The 24,709-nt window shown below is 36.3% G+C and overlaps 1 protein-coding gene and 1 pseudogene across 1 annotated transcript in view; one reads left to right on the top strand and one right to left on the bottom strand.

Moving 5' to 3' along the window:
- Positions 1–24,709, bottom strand: part of DNAH6 (dynein axonemal heavy chain 6) — a 364,719-nt gene that overhangs the window by 38,892 nt on the left and 301,118 nt on the right. The window contains exon 64 of the mRNA XM_063695744.1: positions 17,762–17,952. Within this exon, the coding sequence (XP_063551814.1) occupies positions 17,762–17,952 (191 nt within the window). The remainder of the gene's footprint in view (positions 1–17,761; positions 17,953–24,709) is intronic.
- On the top strand, positions 2,433–3,177 carry LOC109025727 (L-lactate dehydrogenase A chain-like; annotated as a pseudogene).

Raw genomic sequence — 24,709 nt, forward strand, 5'->3', positions numbered from 1 at the left:
CAAAAAATCAGTGTTTCCTTACCTCTAAAAGATTGCAATGTATCCAACCAGATTGAAATGTCTGAAATGACAGACATAGAATTCAGAACCTGGATGGCAATGAAACTCAATGAGATCTAACATAAAGTTGAAATCCAGTCCAAAGAAGCCAGTAAAATGATCCAAGAGTTGAAAGATGACATAGCTATATGAAGAAAAAACAAAACTGAACTCCTGGAATTGAAAAATTCACTACAGGAGTTTCAAAATACAATTGGAAGCATTAACAACATACTAGGCCAAGTCAAAAAACGAATTTCAGAGCTCAAAGACTGTCCCTCAAAACAACCCAGTTAGGCAAAAATAAAGAAAAAAGAATTTAAAAAATGGACAAAGCCTATGAGAAATATGAGATTATGCAAATAGATAAAACCTATGCCATACTGGCATTCCTGAGACAGGAGAAAAGGTAAACAACTCGGGTAACATATTTGAGAATATAGTCCATGACAGTTTTCCCAATATTGCTAGGGAGGTTGACATGCAATTTCAAGAAATTCAGAGAAACCCTGGGAGATACTATATAAGATGACCATCCCCAAGACACATAGTCATCAAACTTTCCATGATCAATGTGAAAAAAAAAATTCTTAAAGGCAGCTAGGGGAAAAGGTCAGATCACTTACAAAGGTCATCCTATCAGGCTAACAGCAGACTTCTCAGCAAAAACATTACAAGCCAGAAGAGATAACAGAACTATATTCAGCATTCTTAAAGAAAAGAAATTCCAACCAACAATTTCATATCCTGTCAGACTAAGCTTCATAAGCAAAGGAGAAATAAAAGCTTTTCCAGATAAGCAATTGCTAAGGCAATTCTTTACCACTAGACTAGCATTACAAAAGATTCATAAAAGAGCTCTAAACACGGAAATGAAGGAGTGATACCTGCTACCACAAAGACACACTTAAGTCCAGAGCCCATAGACTCTATAAAGCAACTACACAATCAAGACTACAAAGCAACCAGCTAAAAACATCACAATAGGATCAAAACCTTACATATCAATATTAACCTTGGATATAAGTGGTCTAAACACCCCATTTAACAGGCACAGAGTAGCAAGTTGGATAAAAAAATAAGACCCAACCATCTATCTTCAAGAGACCCATTTGTCATGCAACAAAACCAATAGGCTCAAAGTAAAGGGGTGGAGAAAGATCTATCATGCAAAAGGAAAACAAGAGAAGAGGAAGTGACTATTCTTATATTGTAGAAATAAGACTAAATTGACAACAGTAACAAAGGACAAAGTAGGGCATTACATAACGGTAATGGGTTGAATTCAACAAAAAGACTTAACTATCCTAAATATAGATGCACCCAACATTGGAATACCCAGATTCATAAAACAACTACTTCAAGACCTACAAAAAGACTTGGAAAGCCACATCATAATAGTGGGGGTACTTCAAGATCCCGCTGACAGTATTAGACACATCACTGTGGCAGAAAACTAACAAAAAAATTCTGGACATAAATTAGACACTTAATCAATTGGATCTAAGATCTATCTACAGAATACTCCACCCATCAACCACAGAATATACATTTTTTCATCTGTATATGGAACACAGTCTAAGATCAACCACATGCTCAACCATAATAGATTTGATAGATGCAAAAAGATCAAAATCATACCAAGCATACTCTCAGACAACAGTGGAATTAAAATAGAAATCAATACCATGATCTCTCAAAACCACACAATTACATGGAAACTAAACAACTTTATTCTGAGTGACTTTTGGGTAAACAACATATTAAGGCAGAAATAAAACACTTCTTTGAAACAAATGAAAAGAGAGACACAATATGCTGAAATCTCTGGGATGCAGCAAAGCAGTGTTAAAAGTTTACAGTGTGTCTGGGTGCAGTGCCTGTAATCCCAGCACTTTGGGAGGCGGAGGTGGAGGGCACCTGAACTCAGTTTGAGATCATCCTGGGCAACCTGGCAAAACCCTGTCTCTACAAAAAATACAGAAATTAGCCAGGCATAGTGGTGTGTGCCTGCAGTCCAAGCTACTTGGGAGGTACAGGAGGGAGGATCACCTGACCCTGGGGAGGTTGAGGCTGCAGTGAGCCATGATCACTCCACCACAGTACAGCCTGGGCAACAGAGTGAGACCCTGTCTCAAAAAAAAAAAAAGTTTATAGTGCTAAATTCCTACATTGAGAATTAGATTCATGATCTAATATTGCAATTAGAGGAACTAGAAAAACAAGAACAAACAAATCCTGAAGTTAGCAGAAGAAAAAGAATAACTAAAATCAGAGCAGAACTAAATGAAATTGGGACCCCAAAATCCATACAAAGAATTAATAAAGCCAGGCGCTGGAGCCACTGCCACCAAGTCCGGATCTCATTGCCACGTGCCACCGATGCCCGCCGGACATGCATTCCTGATTCCTTTTGGTTCCAAGTCCAATATGGCAACTCTCAAGGATCAGCTGATTCATAATCTTCTACAGGAAGAAGAGACCTCCCCAGGATAAGATTATAGTTGTTGGGGTTGGTGCTGTTGGCATGGCCTGTGCCATGCCACAACTGACGGGCAGTTTAACTGGAAGATAAACTGAAGGGAGAGATGATGGATCTCTAACATGGCAGCCTTTTCCTTAGAACACCAAAGATTGTCTCTGGCAAAGACTATAATGTAACTGCAAATTCCAAGCTGGTCATTATCACTGCTTGGGCATGTGAGCAAGAGGGAGAAAGCTGTCTTAATTTGGTCCAGCCTAATGTGAACATCTTTAAATTCATCATTCCTAATGTTGTAAAATACAGCACGAACTGCAATTTGCTTATTGTTTCAAATCCAGTGGATATCTTGACCTATGTGGCTTGGAAGATAAGTGGCTTCCCCAAAAACTGTATTATTGGAAGTGGTTGCAATCTGGATTCAGCCTGATTCCGTTACCTGATGGAGGAAGGGCTGGGAGTTCACCCATTAAGCTGTCATGGGTAGGTCCTTGGGGAACGTGGAGATTCCAGTGTGCCTGTATGGAGTGGAGTGAATGTTGCTGATGTCTCCCTGAAGACTCTGCACCCAGATTTAGGGACTGATACAGATAAGTAACAGTGGAAAGAGGTTCACAAGTAGGTGGTTGAGAGTGCCTATGAGGTGATCAAACTCAAAGGCTGGGACATTGGACCCTCTGTGGCAGATTTGGCAGAAAGTATAATGAAGAATCTTAGGCGGGTGCACCTAATTTCCACCATGATTAAGGGTCTCTATGGAATAAAGGATAATGTCTTCCTTAATGTTCCTTGCATTTTGGGACAGAATGGAATCTCAGACCTTGTGAAGGTGAGTCTGACTCCTGAGGAAGAGATCTGTTTGAAGAAGAGTGCAGTTACACTTTGGGGAATCCAAAAAACCTGCAATTTTATTTTTATTTATTTATTTATTTATTTTTTGTTATACTTTAAGTTCTAGGGTACATGTGCACAACGTGCAGGTTTGTTACATATGTATACATGTGCCATGTTAGTGTGCTGCACCCATTAACTCGTCATTTACATTGGGTATATCTCCTAATGCTTTCCCTCCCCAATCCTGCCACCCCACAACAGGCCCCAGTATGTGATGTTTCCCTTCCTGTGTTCAAGTGCTCTCATTGTTCAATTCCCACCTATGAGTGAGAACATGCGGTGTTTGGTTTTTTTGTCCTTGCAACAGTTTGCTGAGAATGATGGTTTCCAGCTTCATCCATGTCCCTACAAAGGACATGAACTCATCCTTTTACATGGCTGCATAGTATTCCACGGTGTATATGTGCCACATTTTCTTAATCCAGTCTATCATTGATGGACATTTGGGTTGGTTCCAAGTCTTTGCTATTGTCAATAGTGCTGCAATAAACATATGTGTGCATGTGCCTTTATAGCAGCATGATTTATAATCCTTTGGGTATATACCCAGTAATGGGATGGCTGGGTCAAATGGTATCATTAAAAAGTCAGGAAACAACAGGTGCTGGAGAGGAGGTGGAGAAACAGGAACACTTTTACACTGTTGGTGGGACTGTAAACTAGTTCAACCATTGTGGAAGACAGTGTGGAGATTCCTCAAGGATCTAGAACTAGAAGACCTGCAATTTTAAAGTCTTCTGATGTCAGATCATTTCACTGTCTAGGCTACAATAGGATTTTAGTTGGAGGTTGTGCATGTTGTCCTTTTTATCTGATCTGTGATCAAAGCAGTAATATTTTAAGATCCACTGGGAAAAACATCAATTCCTGAAGTTGGACATAGGAATGGTTTGTAAAATCCTACAGCTATATCCTGATGCTAGATGGTACTAATCTTGTGTAGTCCTAAACTGGTCAGTATGAAATAGTTCTACCACCTCTGAGGCACCACTGCCAATGCTGCACATGCTGCAGTTGCCCCTTGAGCCAGATGGATGTTTAGTGTGTCTTATATAACTTCCCGGCTCCTTCACTGGACATTTCTAGTCCAACATTCTTTCCCAATCAGTCACATCCTGGGATCCAGTGTATAAATCCAGTATCATATGTCTCGTGCATAATTGTTCCAAAGGATCTTATTTTGTGATCTATATATGTCAATAGTGTACATTACAATATAATGTGAAAAGATCTACATATAAACAATACAACCAACTATCCAAGTGTCATACCAACTAAAACCCCCAATAAACCTTGAACAGCAAAAATAAAAGAATTAATAAAACAGTTTGTTTTTTGAAAGGATAAACAAGATTGATAGACCACTAACTATATTAACAAAGAAAAAAGAGAGAAGATCCAAATAAACACAATCAGAAATGACAAAGGTGATATCACAACCAATCCTACAGAAATACAAAAGATCCTCAGAGACTATTATTAATAACTCTATGCACTGAAACATGAAAAGTCTAGAGGAAATGGATCAATTTCTGGAGACACACCCAAGACACTCCCAAGATTGAACCGGGAAAAAACAGAAATCCTGAACAGACCAATAATGAGTAATGAAATTGAATTGGGAATAAAAATCCTACCAAGCAAAGCCCTGGACCAGAAAGATTCACAGTGGAATTCTACCAGATATACAAACAATAGCTGGTACCAATCCTACTGAAACTATTCCAAAAAATCAAAAAAGGAAGGACTCCTCTCTAACTCATTCTGTGAAGTCAGCATCATCCTGATACCAATATCTGGCACAGACACAACAAAAATGAAAACGTCAGGCCAATATCTATGATGAACATAGATGCGAAAATTCTCAACAAAATACTAGGAAAGTGAACCCAGCAGCATATTAAAAAGTTAATTCACCATGACCAAGTAGGCTTCATTCCTGGGATGCAATGTTGGTTCAACATACACAAATCAGCAAATGTGACTCACCACAAAAACTGAATTAAAATAAAAAAGCATATGATCATCTCAATAGACACAGAAAACGCTTTTGATAAAATCCAACATTTCTTCATGACAAAAATTATTAAAAAAGAAACTAGGCATTGAAGGGACATACTTCAAAATATTAAGAATCACCTATGACAGATCCACAGCCAACATCATACTGAATGAGAAAAAGCTGGAACCATTCTCCTTGAGAACTGGAACAAGACAAGGATTCCTACCCTCATCACTCCTTTTTAACATAGTACTGGAAATCATAGCCAAAGCAATCAGGCAAGAGAAAAAAATAAAAGACATCCAAATAGGAAAAGAAGAACTCAAACAATCTTTCTTCTCCAACCATTTGATTTTATAACTAGAAAACTGATAAATGTCTTCAGTAAGTTTCAGGATATAAAATCAATGCACAAAAATCAATAGCATTTCTATACAACTATAACATTTAAACTGAGAGCTAAATCAAGAAAGGAATGGCACTTACAATAGCCACAAAAAGAATAATACATCTAACCAAGGAGGTGAAAGATCTCTACAAGGAGAACTGCAAAATACCACCAGGAGAAATCATAAACGACACAAACAAATGGAAAAACATTCTATGCTAATTCACTTGAAGAATCAATACTGTTAAAATGACCATACTGCCCAAAGCAATATACAAATTTAACGCTATTCCTATCAAACTACCCATATCATTGCAAAACTATTCTAAAATTCATATATAACCAAAAAAGAATCTGAATGGCCAAAGCAATCCCGTGTAAAAAGAACAAAGCTGGGGCATTATATTACCCAACTCCAAACTGTACTATAAGGCTACAGTAACCAAAGCAGCATGGTACTGGTACAAAAACAGACACACAGACCAATAGAATAGAATAGAGACCCCAGAAATAAAGCTGCACACCTACAGTCATCTCATCTTTGACAAAGTTGACACTAATAAACAATGGGGAAAAGATTCTCTATTTAATAAATGGTGTTAGGATAGCTGACTAGCTATATGCAGAAGAATGAAACTGGACTCTTATGTTTCACTATATACCAAAATTAACTCCAGATGGATTAAAGATTTAAATGTAAGACCTCAAACTATAAAAATCTTAGAAGATAACCTAGGAAACACCATTTTAGACCTCAGCCTTGGAAAAGAATTTATGATTAAGTCCTCCAAAGCAATTGCAACAAAACCAAAAGTTGATATATGGGACCAAATTAAGTGGAAGACCTTTTGAGCAGAAAAAGAAACTATCAACAGGGTAAACACAACCTACAGAATGGGAGAAAATATGTATCTGAAAAAGTCTAATTTTCAGAATCTATAAGAAAGTTAATTCAACAAGCAAAAAACAACTCCATTAAAAAGTGGACAAAAGATATGAATAGACACTTCTCAAAAGAAGACATACAGGCGTCCAAAAGCATATAAAAATTCTCAACATGACTAATCATCAGAGAAATGCAAATAAAAACCACAATGAGATACCATTTCACACCAGTCAGAATGGCTATTATTAAAAAGTCAAAAATTAACAGATGCTGGTGAGGCTGCATTGAAAACGGAACACTTATACACTGTTGGTGTATAAACTGTGCATTTATTCACAATGTAAACTAATTCAGCCACTTTAAAAAGCAGTTTGGAGATTTATGAAATAACTTAAAATGGAATTACCATTCAATCCACCATTCCCATTAATGGGTATATATCCAAAAGAAAATCAATTGTTCTACTAAGAAGACACATGCACTTGCAGTATTCACAATAGCAAAGATTCACAATAGCAAAGATATGCAGTCAACCTAGATTCTGTCATCATGGTGGATTGGATAAAGAAAATGTGGCACTATAAACCATGGAATATGATGCAACCACATAAAGGAATATAATCAGGTCCTTTGCAGCAACATGGATGCAGCTGGAGGTCATTATTATAACTAAATTAACACAGAAACAGAAAACTAAATACTGCATGTTCTCATTTATAAGGGGAACCTAAACAATGGGTACACATGGACATAAAGACTGGAAAAATGGACACTGGAGACTACCAGATAGGGGAGGAAGAGAGGGTTGAAAAACTAACTATTGGGTATTATGCTCACTACTTCAGTGATAGGATCATTTGTATCCAAACTTCAGCAACATGCAATATGCACGTGTTAAGAAACCTGAATCTAAGGTAAAAGTTGAAGTTTTAAAAAAATGAATAAAGTATTTTCTAATTTCCCTTGTGATTTCTTAAAAGTGTACGATTTTATTTCCATATATTTGTGAATTGTCCATATTTCCTTCTGTTATTTATTTGTAATTTTATTCCTTTAGTGTTTGAAAGGATGCTTTTTATGGCTCAATCTTTTTAAGTTTATTGAGACTTGTTTTGTGGCCTGACATATAAACTATCCAGGAGAATGTACTATGTGTACTTGAGAAGAATGTTTATTCTGATATTATTGGGTACAGTGTTCTATATACATCTGCCAAATCTATTAATATTAGCTTTAATGTTGTTGAAGTCTTCTATTACCTTATTTATTTTTTGTAATTGTTCTATCCCTTATTAAAGATGGGACATTGAAATTTCCAACTGTTTTCATTGAACTATCTCTGCCTTCAATTCTGTCAGTTTTTAATTTATATATTTTGGGACTTGGTTGTTAGGTGCATATGTATTTACAATTGTTATGTCTTTTTGATGATTGTCTTATCATTAAATTATATCCCTGTCTTTTGTAACAACTTTCGTCTTGAAGTCTATTTTTTTCCTGATATTATTATAGCCACTTCAGCTCTTTTAGTCACTGGTTGGATCTAACGTGAATCTCTTGTAGGCAGCATGTAACTGAATTGTGTGTGTGTGTGTGTGTGTGTGTGTGTGTGTGTGTGTTTGAAATCCATTCTGCCAATCTCTGTCTTTAAATTGGAGACTTTAATCCATTTGCATTTAATATAATTACTAATAAGGAAGAATTTACTTCTCTGATTTTTTTACATGTCATATCCTTTTTGTTCCTCAATTCCTCAATCACTGCCTTCTTTTTGTTAGTTAGATATTGATTTTGATTCTCTGCTGATTTCTTTTACTATATTGTATATATTTTTAGTTGTTTTCATAGTGATCACGTCATGGACTACAATTGACATCTGAATTCATAAAAATTTAAATTTGAAATAATACCAGCTTAGTTTCAGTTGTATAAAAAATTTGCTACTACATAGCTCTGCCCTCTCTTGTGTTGTTATTGTGTCACAAACTGTATTTTTATACACTGCATGACCAACATATATTTATAATTATTGTTTTATGCTTTTGCCTTTTTAATTATATACAAAATGAAAAGAGAAATTATAAGCCAAAAGTATATTCTTAGTGACATATATTTACCTATGTAGTTACACTTACTTGGGTTATTTATTTCTTTGTGTGAATTCAGTTTACTGTCTAGTGTCCTTTCATTTTAGTCTGAACAACTCCTTTTAGTATTTCTTGTAGGGCAGTTCTACTAGTGACAGACCTTCTCAGTTTTTGTTTATCTGGGAATATCTTAAATTTTTCTTCATTTTTGAAGGATCATTTTGCCAGATATAGAATTCTTGGTTAACAGTCCCTCTTTCCCCCACAGCACTTTGAATATGCCATTCCATTGCCTCTGACATCATGGATTCTGATGAGAATCAGCCATTAATTTTACTGAGAATCTCTTATCTGTTAAAATTCACTTCTCTCTTGCTGCTTTCAGGATTATTTCTTTGTCTTGTCTTTTGATAGTTTGATTATAGCGTGTCTTGGTATAGCTGTCTTTGAGTTTATCCTACTTAGAATTCATTAAGGTCTTTGGATGTGTAGATTCATACCTTTCATCAATTTGGGAAGTATGGACCATTATTTCTTCAAATATTCTTTCTTTCCCCTTCTCTCTCCTCTTCTCAGATTTCCATTAGTGTATGTTGGTATGGTCGATGGTATCTCTCAGGTATCTTAGGTTCTGTTAACTTCTTTTTGTTTTTTTTTTTTGAGACTGAGTTTTGTTCTTGTTGCCCAGGCTAGAGTGCAATGGTGCAATCTCAGCTCACTGCAAACTCTGCCTCCCAGGTTCACGTGGTTCTCCTGCTTCAGTCTCCTGAGTATCTGGGATTACAGGCATATACCACTACACCCGGCAAATTTTGTACTTTTAGTAGAGACAGGATTTCTCCATGTTGGGCAAGCTGGTCTCAAACTCCTGACCTCTGGTGATCCACCTACCTTGGCCTCCCAAAGTACTGGGATTACAGGTGTGAGCCACCACGCTAGGCCCCCATTTTTTTTTTTTTTTTTTTTGACAGAGGATCTTGCTCTGCCACATAGGCTACAGTGCAGTGGCATGATCTTAGATCACTGGAACCTCAAAGTCCTGGGCTCAAGCAATCTTCCTGCCTCAGCCTTCGAAGTAGCTGGGACTACAGGCTCATGCCACCATGCCAGGCTAATTATTATTATTATTATTTTTTGTAGAGGCAGGGTCTTACCTTGTTGCCTAGGCTGGTCTGTAACTCCTAGCTTCACATGATCCTTCCACCTTGGCCTCCTACAGTGCTGGGGTTACAGGTGTGAGCCACTACACCTGGCAGGTTCTGTTTGTATTTTTTTATTTTTGCTCACCAAATTGAGTTATCTCAATAGACCTATCTGCATGTTTGTGATATTTTCTTCTGTTTCTTAACATCTATTGTTGTGTCCCTTTTGTATATTTTTCATTTTAATTATTGTACTTTTTATCTCCAAAAGTTCTACTTGTTTCCTTTTAATAAATTCTATCTCATTGATGTTCTCTATTTTGGTGAGTCATCATTCTCATGTTTTCCTTTAGTTATTTGTTCATGTTTCCTTTAACTGTATGAGCACATTTAAAATATTTGATTTAAAGTTTTTGTCTAGTAAGCCCAACGTCTGGCATTCATTAGGGTCAGTTTTTATTGTTTTTGAATGGGTCATAATTTCTTATGTCTTTGGATGCTTTGTATTTTTTGTTGTTGAAAAGCAGACATTTAGAATATTATAATGTCACAACTCTGGAAATTAGACTGTCCCCACTTCCCAGGGTTTCTTGTTGCTGTCTTTGGTTTGTTTAAAGACTTTTATAAACTAATTTTGTAAGGTCAGTATTTTTTGTTGTATGTCTCTATTCAATCAGTTTAGTGTTCAGCTAGTAATTCAACAGAGATTTCATTAAATGTCTGAAACAACAACAAAAATTTCCCAGGTTTTGCAGATGGGCTCTGTGTGTGCCTTGGGGTATGACTTCAACACTCAGCTGGGCAGTTTACAAATCTGCCTTAGCCTTCACTTCCTGGTTGGGCCAAGCCTGAAGGTTAGCCAGAGGTTAGAGCTTAGTTCTTCTCATGTCTTTTGTGAGTACACACTCAACCTTGAGCATGAGTGTGTCCTTCTGGATTCCCAAAAATATGTAGGAGATTTTCAAAGCTTTTGTTTCCCAAAGCATCTTACTCTCATCTTTCCTCCCAGGCTTTCTGCTTTGTCTGCTAGTTGCCTCAACTGTTATCCCTTGGGCCAGGAGGCAGTGGCTCATACATTTGCCTTTATATAATTTTGACAAAATCTTCCAGGGTAGTACCTCTCTACTGGAGCATTCCTAGTTAGATTAAATAAAATTAAGACCTGTGAGCTAGTCCTTCAAAGAGCCACCAGACAGGCCAAAACAAACAACTACAATCCCCCAAGAACAAGATATTTTCTGTTCACTATGGCACCAGGAACTCACACCATTGCTAAGCTAGAGAATGAGGGTTGGGGTAAGTTAAAATGCCACAAAGCTCTCCTGTCTAGATTCAGCTGCTTTTTCTTTATTAAGCATTCACTTGGTTGCTGAAACCTTTGGTTATTTTCCAGAGTTTTGATAAAGTTGATTAGGACAGTTTTTGCCAGACTGTTATTTTTGTGTTGTCACGCCAAGTGTCAGGTTCCAGCCCATGCTGAGGTCTGAGGGGAGTGGGTGGACGGATGGCAGATAGCTGAAAGAACACTCAGGGGGCCATAGGCATGTAAAATATGGCTTTTATTCTCTGGCTGCTCTGTCTTTATCTTGGTTGCCCGCTCTGGCTGCAGCCCTTCTCAGCGGCTGGATCCGCAGCGCCTGCCGTCCCCATGGCTCTCCCTTACAGGGTCAGCATCTCCACTCTCTCTTTCTGGGTGTGAACCATATGTACAGCATCAGCAGGGCAATTGTACCTTTTACAGACAATAGTGGCTGGGAGCCAAGTATGAATTTACACGAACAGGTTATATAACAAGTAGAGTTTTGCACCTGTGCTCCAAACTCACTGAGTCACACTGGCCCAGATATCTGACTCAACTCACCATAGCACATAGATTTTCCTTACATGTGTAGAGATAGATTTTTGGAATTTCTACTCTGCCATTGCTGATATAACACCTGGCTTGGTTATTCTTGGTCCTTGCATTTATATATAAGTTTTAGAAGTATCTTGTCAATTTCCACCCAAAACACCAAATGGTATTTTGATTTGGTGGCATTGAATATATAGATCAACTTGAGGAGAACTGATATCTTTACAATATTGAGTCTTCCACTTAATAAATATGGCATATCCATCCTTTATTTAGGTATTTTTGATTTCCTTCAGTAATATATACTTTTCTGTGGTGAGATCTTGCATATCTTTTATTATATTTGTCTTGAAGTATTTTATTTTTTATGCTTTTATTGTGGGAGGGTTTTTAATAATAAATTTCTTTTAAAATTATTGGACTATTCAGAAATGCTATTTATGCTTATCAATTTTAAAAGTTACGTTTTTTGAGGAACTTTAAATTTCACTAAAATTTTCAAATTCATTGGCAAAAGTTTTTTTTTAATAATACACTCATTTTAATGTCTGCTGATCTGCAATGATATTCCCTTATTCATTTTGATAAATATTTTTAGACTCTCTCTCTCTATTTAATCAGTTTCAGCAGGAATTTTTTAGTTTTATTAAGTTTAAAAAGTCAGCTTTTGGTCTTTTGGATCCTGTCTATTGTGTGTTTCCTAAGTCATTAATTCTTGCTCTTATTTTTATTTTTTAAATTCTAGTAGAATTTAATTACTAAGTTTAGGTAGTTTTTTATATAACATATATATTTAAGCCTATACATTTCCCACTAATTCTGGATTTAGGAGCATCTCACAAGTTTTGATATAGTTCCTCCATTATTCTGCTTAATTTATTTTTGGGTTTCCATTTTCAATTTCTTCTTTGTCTAAAAGAGGCTTAATGTTGACTTTATTTTTTAAGAGAAGTTTTGACAGTAATTTGCTTTCCACACTTAGAATATATGTCTTCCAGATTTCATTATTTCTGCAGAGAAATCAGTCAATGGCATATTTGTTGCATCTTTGAAATTAATCTGTTTTTAATATGTTCTTTTCTTCCCCCCACAATTCACTGTAATGGGTCTAGGTAGAGAATTTTCTTTGCATTTATTATGCTTGGGGTTTAGTAGAGTTTATATAATCTGTGGATTGATGTCTTTTGTTTTGGAAAATTCTCAGCCATTGTTTATTAAAATATTCTGCACTCTTCTCTCCTTCTGGGACTCAAATTACACTTTAATAGATCTTGTCACTGTATCTCTGCCTCTTATCTTCTCTTCCATCTTTTCTATTGTTTTGTCTCTTTATACTTTCAATTCATCAAATTGATATATTGAATTCTTACTTTCAGTTATATATATATATATGCTTATAAATATGTGTATCTATATATATACATTTTTTTTTGACACAGGATCTCACTTTGTTACTCAGGCTGGAGTGCAGTAGCATGAACATGGCTCACTGCAGTCTCAAGCTCCTGGGCTCAGGTGATCCTCTTACTTCAGCCTTCTGAGTAGCTGGGACTACAGGTGTGCAGCACTCCACCTGGCTAACTTTTTTGTAATGATGGGGTCTCACTATGTTGTCCACTCTGGTCTCAAACTCCTGGGCTCAAGTGATCTTCCTACGTAGACTCCCAAAGTGCTGAGATTACAGGCATAAGCCACTGTGCCTGGCTCAGTTATATTTTTACATTCTAGAATTTTATTTGAAGTAATTTAAATTGTCTGCCAATTTTCTCAATTTTTTATTTCCTTGAAAATTTTAAAGTTATCTTAAAATTAATGTCATATATCCATTATCAGGATACTCTGTGCTCTGTTTCTAATAGACACTGTTTTTCTTGGTTTTTAAACATGTAGTCCGGGGTTCTCTTGTATACATTACCTTGTGCAGCTAAAATTTTCTGTTCCCCCAGATAAGATTTATGTTTTCTGGCAGGCATCCAGAGATACTAGTAGTCAGGGATCATCTTAACCTCTTCCACAAACCATTTATTTCTTACCTGGCATTATTTGTTTTGATAAATCTCCTTGGAGTGCAAACCTAAAGTAAGGGGGTTTACCAGCCTCCCCTCCTACTTAGTGGGCTTTGGGTTCTTATTTTGTCTCCTTTGTCCTTTGAAGCAATCAAAAAGTCTGGCTCACTTCACAGCCCCTTAGCCTCCTCCTCTGGTGCTTCTAGGAAAAAAATGGCCATGAGTGCTGGGCTCACTGCTCTAGGTTTTTCTTTCCTCCTAAATATTCTTCACTATTTTATTAATTCTCCAGACCTTCAAACATATATTTCCTTAAATATTTTGTCTATGTTTTCTAGGTGTTCTTAGTGGAAATATTGATCTGAGTCCTTAGTTTGTTATTACTGGAATGAGAAGTCCACAAATATGCATCAATTTACCTCTAAGTGCCACATTACTACATCCTACAGGTTTTTATATGTAATATTGTTTTTGTCATCTACTTCCACTTACGGAAATTCCCATTTTGTTTTCCCTTTAACACATGGATGTGCAGAAGTGCATTTTTTTGTTTCCCAAAATGTTTAAAAAATAATGTTTTAAGATAGATTCCCAAGATTTTATTGTGGTCAGAGAAAATATCTGTCTTCTTTTAGAAATATGTGTCTTTCTAAATGCATGGCTAATTTTTGTAAATGTTCCATGGATACTTGAAAATCTTGCACTTGTTATATTTGTTAAGTATAGAAATCAAAGTTCTTAATTTCACTGTCTGAATATTTTATATTTTTACCCATTTTGCAACTTTTGTTTGCTTCATGACAGTTTCTATCGGATGTGTTAAAATTTTCCATATTAATGTTGATTTATCAATTTTTTCTTGTATAAATTTCTCCATTTTTTGCTTTATAAATTCAACATTTGTTGTTAGTTGTGTACAGTTTCACAATTGGTGTCTCTTCTTTGTGGATTGTTTTGTATACCATGTAGTTTTCCTTTTAATCCTTAATAAAATCTTTTGCTTCAAACTCTGTTTTGTGATATACATTGGAACTGTTACTAGCTCTCTTTTCATTAGTATTTGCATGGCATATATCTTTTGAATTTCTTTATTTTCTACCTTCTGTATTGTTTTTGTATTGTACATGTGGTTTCTAAATAGCATATAAATAAAAATTGTTTTTGAAATCTAACTTGATCACTTTTATTTGTTCTTAGGTGAGATATTGATACCTATTTAGGTATTTGCATTAATTTCTACTCTCTAGTTTGACTTTTTGGTTTACTATACTTCATTTTTGATTTTCTTTATTCCTATCTGCTTTTGGATGGAAATATTCGACTGTATATCCTTTTTCTCCTCTGCTTGTTTGGAAACTACAGATCATTTATCCTTTTAGTCTTTTCCCCTAAAATTTTAACACTTACATGAAACCACGAATTTTCCTAAGGGAATATAGTGATTCTATACTTCTTTTTTCCTCCTGAACAAGAAATTAGCACTCATTAGCTACTGATTAATAACCTTCCTAATTTTCTAATTGTCATCTTGAATTCTACCTTTACTTTAAAAATTATTATGAAATAGTTAAGAGTCACAAAAGCGATGAAGTTAATACAACGCATATTCATGTATCCACAACCCAGCTTAAGAAATAAAACATTATCTACATGATCTGAGCCTTCAGTCTGCCTTTCCTTGTTTACTTCTCTCTCATTACCTAACCTCCACTCCCAAGGTCACTTCTATTCTGGATTTCATATAATTTCTCTACCTTTCTTTACACTTTTTAAAAAAATATGAATTCCTAAATAATACATGCAATTATTTGCTTGTTTAATAATTTTACATATTTTATTCTACTTCTTGAATATTTAAGTTCTTCTGAAATGTAATTTTTTTGCTCAATATTAGTTTGTGTGACATAGTCATATTGATAGACATTATTATTCTAGTTTATTCATTTTCATGGCCATAGTGTATTATATTACATTTTATGAATATATCAATTTATATACTCATTTTCTAGTTGGAAATTTAGGTTATTTCCAACTTTTATTATTACAAACAATGTTTCTGTAAATGTTCTTGACACTATTCACAGTAGCAACGATACAGAATCAACTTAGGTAGGTACTCATCAACAGTGGATTGGATAAAGGAAATGTATATATACACCATGGAATGCTATGCAGTCATAAAAAAGAATAATATGTTCTTTGCAGCAACATGGATGCAGTGGGAGGCCATTATCTTAAATGAATTAATGCAGGAACAGAAAATGAAATATCACAGAAGTCTAAAAGTTGAAATTATAAAAAAAGGACTTGAATGTGGCTTCTTATACAAATATGATTGATTTTTTCTCTATGATGCAAATTCAGTAGTGAATTGTTGAGCTATTGAAGATGCCCTCCGACTTTAATATATACTGCCAAATAATTTTTGCTTACTTTTTACTCCCCTTGCAGTATGAATTGTTTCCATAGCTCCATATCTTTGCTACCATTTTGCCAGTTGGATAGGTGTGAAATGGCATCTTTTCATGGTTTTAATTTGTTGTTTCCAAATTACTAGTAAGGTTGGACATCTTTTTGTATGCTCATTGGGCATTTAGTTTTCCTTTTCTGATAATTCTGTTTGTATTTTTTGACTTTACTCCTTTGGGTTGTTTTCTTTTTCTTACTGATTCACAGAAACTCCAAATAAGTCTGTAGTAATACTTTGTTGAGATTTCAGAACCAAAGGCAAATGTTTAGGATCATTTGATGATTAATTTTGTGTGTCAACTTGTCTGAGGCATGAGATATTTACATATTTGGTCAAACATTATTCTGGATATATCTGTAAGGGTGTTTCTGGCTGAGATTAGCATTTCAATTAATAGATGGAGTAAAGCAAATTGCCCTTCCTAAGCTAAGTGAGCGGGACTTAGCTAATCAATTGAAGACCTGAATAGAATAAAAAGGCTGAATAAGAGAGAACTTCTCCTGCCTGACTATTAAGAAGGAACATCGGTTTTTTTCTGGCCTTTAGACTCAGACTGAAACATTGGCTCTTCTTGTGTCTCAAGCCTGCTGAGTTTTGAACTGGCACTTATACCATCAGCTCTCCTGGCTCTCAGGCTTTTGGACTCAGACTGGAACTACACATCAGCTGTGCTGAGTTTCCAGTTGTTGCCTGTAAATCTTGCAACTTCATACACACACACACACACGCACACACACATACACATCCTATCAGTTCTATTTCTCTGGAGACTGCTGACTAATACAGAACATGAACTCCAAATGAAGAAATGGAATCCATCCTTAATTCCACGTCCAGGGACCAGGCCAGACCAGCCACTCCATGAAGGAACCCATCAGAGCTGGAGGCTACCTCGTGGATCTGAGACCCCTATTCTCCTCTGCCATTGTGTGGTCTTGCATACTTTTTTACCTACCTGGATGACATCTTGGAGAGGATTAGGGATAGAAAAAGGAGTCAGGAAGACTGAACTTTCATTAAAAAAAACCAAATCAGCTTACTATAAAGGAGACATTTAAGTCAGAAGAAAATAGTGTAAATGGGCAAGTTTAAACAGCCCCCTTGTCCCTATTACCCAGAAGAGTGAAGACTCATGAAAAAGAAGAGATTAATAATAGAACATGAAGAGCTCTTTTTTTGTACATTTGATTATAGAGAGTAAACTGCAGTACCTTTTTGGTTATGTTAAAATCCTGTCTTAAATACCAAACAAATTTCAATAATTATTCCACTAGATTATTAAACTTTAATATTTTAAGCAATTTCTCCTTTGCTTAAATAAAATTTACAGCTACGTTTATGACTTTTGACCCTGTTTTAACAATAGCTAACTATTAACATATCTTAAATTTATGAAGTAAGTGATACCTGAATGTAAGAATTTATGCTCTACAAGGGGAAGAACAAAGGCAAATTTTAACAAAGAGATGTTCATATGCATTTGCATTATTAAAACTGCACAACATGAACTTACCGTTCTGAATATCCACTTTCCCGGGCAAACCTCTGAAATGCACCCATGGGATCTGAGCCTGTGCTTAGGATGAATACCAGGGGAGTGTTGCATGACATGTCTTGATACAGGGTAGGCAGGTCCACAGGTGGTGTCTCTATAAACTGTTTTCCAAGATTTTCTATCACAAAGTCTGTAAGAGCAAAAACCACCTGAAAGTTGAAAGAAAAAAAAAGTATGTTGAATGAGGATCTTTCATAATTTCATCCTAATTTTCTCCTTCAGCTCCTCAGAGGTTGGTGTCCTGTGTTTTTGTACTTATTCTGTCTTGATTGGGTATACATCTTTTTATAGATATTGTTTGGTAGATCTGTTCACCAAATATCTGTGGACAGCTATGGTTCTCATGACTCACAAGCAGGATGAAATATTAGGTAAGAGGGAAGTCCCTCAACATTCACTCTATTTATGAAGCTGCTGTCTCCCCTTCCTTACTTCTTCTGTCCTGTTTCACATTCTTGTGGACTTTACTTTCAGCCCCTCCATTGTCTCTTTCTGCGTTATTGATCTCTGTTTCCTTGATATTCCCATCATCATACAATTAAGCATTACTATATTCCATCCTTAAAAATAAAACCAAAACAAAGATCTTCCCTTGATGGCAGCTACTTTTCCAGCCACTATTTCATTTCTTTGCAAGCACTCACAAGCCAACTTTTCAGAAAATTGGCTCCATTTATTGTCTCCCTTTCTTCATCTCATTCACTCAGCAGCCTCTTCTGACCCTTTTCTGGAACCAACCTCAGCCTTGATGATTACGCCCAGGCCTGGCCATTTCCTACATCAATTTGGTTCTTTCACTGATCCTACCCTACCCTACCTACCCCATTCCTGTTCTTGCTGGCCTTGTCCCTCCCCAACCCATATGGAGCCTTCGTGTGAGATAGAAAAAGGTGTCTCCTCTTCAAGGGACTTTTAATGTGCCAGAAAGCTGTCATGATAAATACACAGCCTATAATATCTACAATGTGAATGGCTCCCCCATGGGTTATTCAGTGGACATCCTGCATAACTGTTAACAGCAGCCCTCCCCTTAGCCCTCCACTAGCTATCAACACCGTTCTGTCCAAACAAGCCTTATTCTGTGTGTGTGTGTGTGTGTGTGTGTATGTGTGTGTGTGTATGTAATGCTGTTGGGCAGGGAGGTGTCCCAACCTGGTCTAGGGCCATGGCCTTGGATCACACCCTTCTGTGGCCAACTTGGGAAAAGATGGTGTTCATATGCCTGTTCCTTTAAGTGAGGATGTATTATGGTACTAACTATAAAGGTGTAAAGGTCTAGAAGGAACAGCTATGCAATAGGGCCATCACGTTTGGAGCTTAGTTCTACTTCTAGTTGTGTTACTGTGTGGCTAAGTATAATTCACTTAACCTTTCCAGCATCAATTTCTTTATATTTTTTTTTGGGTGGACACTCTTTTCTGTATAAATTTATGGGGTAAAAGTAATTTTGTTACATGTGTAGACTGCATTAGTGGTTGAGTCACAGCTTTTAGGGTTTCCATCACCTGAATAATGTACACTGTGCTCATTAAGTAATTTTTTTTTTATCATCCATCCCCTTCCCACCTTCTCACCCCTCTGAGTCTCCATTGTCTACCATCCCTTTCTCTACATTCATGTGTACATAATATTTAGCTCTCCCTTCTGAGTGAGAACATGTGATATTTGCCTTTCTGTGTCTTACTTGTTTCAATTAAGACAGTGGTCTCCAGTGCCATCTACGTTGCTGCAAGAGACATGATTTTATATATTTTTATGGTCGAATATAGTATTCAACTGTGTATATATATGACATTTTCTTTATCTAGTCATCCATTGATGGACATGTAGGTCGATTCCATGTCTTTGCTACTGTGAACAGTGTTGTGATAAACATATGAGTGCAATTATCTTTTTGATATATTGATTCCTTTCCTTTGGGTAGATACCTAGTAGTGAGACTGCTGGATCAAATGATAGTTCTTTTTACTTCTTTGTGAAATCTCTGCCCGGCATGGTGGCTCATGCCTGTAATCCCAGCACTTCAGGAGGTCGAGGCAGGTGAATTGTTTGAGCCCAGAAATTTGCGATTGCAGTGAGCTGTGATTGTGCCACTGCAATCCAGCCTGGGTGACAGAGTGAGATCATGCCTCAAAAAAAATTTTTTTTAATACTGTTTTCCATGGAGGTTGCACTAATTTACATTCCCACAAAGAGTGGAAATGTGTATTCCCTTTTCTCTGCATCTTCACTCACATTTGTTATTTTTTTACTTTTTAGTAATAGGTATTCTAACTGGGGTATGATAATATCTCATTGTGGTTTTAGTTTGCATTTCTCTGATGATTAGTGATGTTGAGTATTTTTCATATACCTGTTAGCCATTTGTATGTCTTTTGAAACATGTCTATTTATGTCCCTTTGCCTGTTTTTTAATTGGATTATCTCTTTTCTTTGTTATTGTTGTTGAGTTCCTTGTGTATTGTGGATATTAGTCCCCTGTCAGATGCATAGTTCGCAAGTATTTTCTCCCATTCTGCAGATTATTCATTTATTCTGCTGATTATTTCTTTTGCCGAGCAGAAGCTTCTTTGATTAATTAAGTCCCATTTGCCTATTTTTTGTTGCCTGTGCTTTTGAGGTCTTAGTCATTAATTCTTTGCCTAGACCAATGTCAAGAAGAGTTTCCCTTGGTTTTCTTCTAGTATTTTTATAGTTTCAGGTCTTATTTTTAAGTCTTTAGTTCATCTTTAGTTGGTTTTTGTATATAGTGAGAGATAGGGATCCAGTTTCATTCTTCTGCAAATGGCAATCCAATTTTCCCACCACCATTTACTGAAAGAGCTGTCTTTTTCCTATTGTATGCTCTTGTTGACTTTGCCAAAGACTGGTTGGCTGCAAATATGTGGCTTTATTTCTGGGTTTTCTATTTTGTTCCATTGATCTATGTATTTATTTTTATAACAGTGCCATGCTGTTTTCATTACTATAGCCTTGCAATATAATTTGATGTCAGCACTTCATTTATTACAAGGCTACTATAGCCTTGTAATATAATTGATGTCAGATAATGTGATGCTTCCAGCTTTTTTCTTTTTTCTTAGGATTGCATTGGCTATTTGGGGTCTTTTTTGGTTCCACATAATTTTAGGATTGCTTTTTCTAATTCTGTGAAAAGTGATGTTGGTATTTTTTAGGGTTTAATTGAATCTGCGGATTGCTCTGGACAGTATGGTCATTTTATTGAGAGTAATTCTTCTTATCCATGGGCATGGGATGTTTTTCCATTTATTTCTGTCATTCACAATTTCTTTCTTCAGTGTTTTGTAGTTTTTTTTGTAGAGATCTTTCACTTCCTTGGTTAAATATATTCCTAGGTATTGGGTTTTTTTTGTTCGTTTGTTTTTTGAGACAGAGTCTTGCTCTGTCGCCCAGGCTGGAGTGCAGTGGCACAATCTTGGGTCATTGCAACCTCTGCCTCCTGGGTTCAAGCAGTTCTCCAGCTTCAGCCTCCCAAGTAGCTGGGATCACAGGCAAGCACCACCACATCTGGCTAATTTTTTGTATTTTTAGTAGAGACAGGGTTTTGCCATGTTGCCCAGGCTGGTCTCGAACTCCTGAGCTCAGGCAATCCACCCATCGTGGCCTCCCAAAGTGTGAGGATTACAGGTGTGAGTCACTGCGCCCGGCCAGGTATTTTTTTTTTTTTGGTAGCTATTATAAATGGGTTTACCTTCTTAATTTCATTCTCAGCTAGATCATTATCAATATCTAGAAATGCTACTGATTTTCGTATGTTGATTTTGTATTCTGCAACTTTCTAAATTCATTTATCAAATTTAAGCGTTTTTGGTGAAGTTTTAAATTTTATTTTTTGGATATATCATACTATACCATATCATCAATAAACAGGAATAATTTGACTTCATCTTTTTCAAACTGTATGCCTTTTACTTCTTTCTCTTGCTTGATTGCTCTGGCTAGGACTCTAGTACTATGTTGAAGACAGGTGGTAAAAGCGGGCATCCTTGTTTTCTTCCAGATTTTTGAGGAAATGTTTTCAACTTTTCCTCATTCAATGTAATGTTGGCTGTGAGGTTATCTTACATGGGCTTTGTTATTTTGAGATATGTTCCTTCTATGCCTAATTTGTTGAGGGTTTTTATCATGAAGGGGTGCTGAATTTTATCAATGCTTTTCTGAGTCTATTGAGATGATCATATGATTTTTGTCCTTAAATCTGTTTATGTGATGTATCACATTTATTGATTTGCATACGTTAAATCATCCTTGCATCCCTGGATAAAACCCACTTGATATTGTCTTTTTGATATTATCTTTATATTATATTATCTTTTTGATGTACCATTGAATTAGTTTGCTAGCATTTTGTTGGGGGATTTTTGAGTCTATATTTATCAGGGATATTGGTCTATATTTTTCTTTTTTTGTTGTGTCCTTATCTGGTTTTGGTATCAGGATAATACTGACCTCATAGAATGTATTAGAGAGAATTCCCTCCTTCTCTATTTTTGGAACAACTTCTTTTATAGTTTTTATTTCAAAAGGCCTTGATTATATAAACCATTTGCTTTTTACTTTGCTGAAAAGTGTTCCAAGAGTTTACAATGAATTACAATATACAAAACACAAATAACTTATTTCTTGGGGTTGCTATTTAAATACCAAAATGGTAACACACTCATGAAATGCTTTTGAACTTAAAAAGTTGGAGAAATATTTTTCTCGCAAACAGGACAAACTGTCATTAATATTACATAGTGATCTTGGTTCTCAGTGGCTTTATCACAAGCTATTGGTCTGTTACAAGCATATGTAACATGTGCAATTTCTCATGTATGTGAACTAATTTTCTTTATGAAACATTTTAAATGTGCAGAAAATAAATGTGCATAAAACATACCCTCATGTGGGCACTAGTCACCCAATACATATACCCAAGAACATGGTTAAGTACATAAAATACAGAAAGGAGATGCATCAGTTAAAGCCATGAAGAGGATTCCTGCAGAATTAGCATGCGGTTTCCTGTCCTTTGATTTGTCCCGGTGCTAGTTGTCTCTCAGGAAGGTGGAAGGTGAATGATTCTCAGGTGGAAGAAGGGGCTGTACCATAGAAGTGAGTTATGTATGCATGCCAGCCCAAGGGTTGTATCTCACAATCATTGCTAAATGGTTCTCCCCACTTTCGTATTAGGTGGTTTAGAGTTCTCTGCTGTTTACAATAGTGTATTAAAGATCTTGTTCATACAAAAGATAACATAGTAACTCCTATCTTAGTTAGTCACTTCTTTGATTTTAGTTATTCTAGTCAGTATAAATGAACCAGGCCTGCTTCCTGATGTTGAAACCATCAGTGGCATAATGGCCTGAATAGAGAGTGTTTCCTTATGACTGACAACATGCTGAGATGGCAGGAGTATGGAAGGTTTCCTGGCTTGACATTTTTGATCAGTTCTTCAGCTTTAGCTTTTGTGCAGTCTGTATATACATTTCCTGACTTTCAAAGTCCGTATCAGATCTCACTCTACCCAAGAAAGTCTTGCCATCCTGCAGTGCACTTGCAGTGGACTTAACTCTGTAGTTATGCTGAGGTCTTTCTCTCTGTGCTCCACTGTACTGTGCTGCTGTAGGTTCCTAGATAGTGACACTGACCTGCTTGGTCCTCAAGGGCTTCTTCATATCACATGGCTGGAACTGATCAACTTCTCCCTGTGCCTCTTTTGGATATTTTTCTGTCCTATTCTCATGGAGATCTTGATGGCAGTAACGGCAAGAATTTGCTGTGGAAATGGCTTGGATTTCTTATAATCTATAAGGCCTAGATATACAGGCATTTCTTAAAGATCACCCTCTGCAAAATCCCATGTCTGGATTGCGGGATCATTAGAGAATGGTCAATCTCTTCTCTCTTTATCACCAAGTTCTTTGCTAGGAGCTCCTCTCTCTTTTTTATAAAATTAAATTTCCCATTATGATATATGTGACTTTATTATGTTTTGCTTAAAACCCTCTTTTTAGATTTGCTGTTTGATCCTTCACACACTCTCTGACTGAAGCCCTCAGAGCATTTTTCAGTTTATCTTTTCCATCAGAAGCCATCTGGCATTTCCAAAGGCAATTCCTGGCTTCAGAGGAATATTTTTTTGAAGGTATTGATGGGTGAGTGCACAAATTCACCACTGAAAACTTCTCTGTGACTGGGAATTCCCTGCCCAGAGAAAGGGCATGGTTCTGTGTTTTCTTTGGATGAGAAGATAAGTTTAAATATTTGGGAATAAGGATTCCCTGCTCATCCTTCACTAGTGACAAATCTTATTAAAGCTATAGTGTATTAGGTGACCTATCAGAATCCTGGGTGACCTACTGAAATTGTGCATTATGATAGAACCCTTGTCCTTACACTTCTTAGCATCATACTCAAGTTCCTGAGACCTACAGAAAAAATAAGAGAATGTTAAGTGGAAGAAGGAAGTGTATTTTTCCTTGTAGAAGGCTAATGGATAGGTCATTAAACAAGTTATGAGAATTACAGTAACTCAAACTTTAAATTGGTAATAATTATTGCATACTCTTGTAGCAGTATTATCAGCAAAAATCCATCAAAGTAAACTTTCTTTCTCAAGTTCAATATTAGTCTTCCACGATTTATTTAATTTTTCTATGTCTTCCTTCACTTGATCCAAATAGTGGCCTAAAAATTCTTGAGAGAAACAATCCACATACTAGGAATATAGAAGAGAACTTCCTCAACCTGATAAGGGATAGTGTATGAGTCCATTTTCACGCTGCTGATCAAGACATACCCGAGACTGGGCAATTTACAAAAGAAAGAGGTTTAATTGGACTTACAATTCCACGTGGCTGGGAAGCCTCACAATCATGGCATGGCAAGTCACGCCTTACA

Source organism: Gorilla gorilla, chromosome 12, assembly GCF_029281585.2.
Source record: "Gorilla gorilla gorilla isolate KB3781 chromosome 12, NHGRI_mGorGor1-v2.1_pri, whole genome shotgun sequence".
Classification (NCBI taxonomy): Eukaryota; Metazoa; Chordata; class Mammalia; order Primates; family Hominidae; genus Gorilla; species Gorilla gorilla.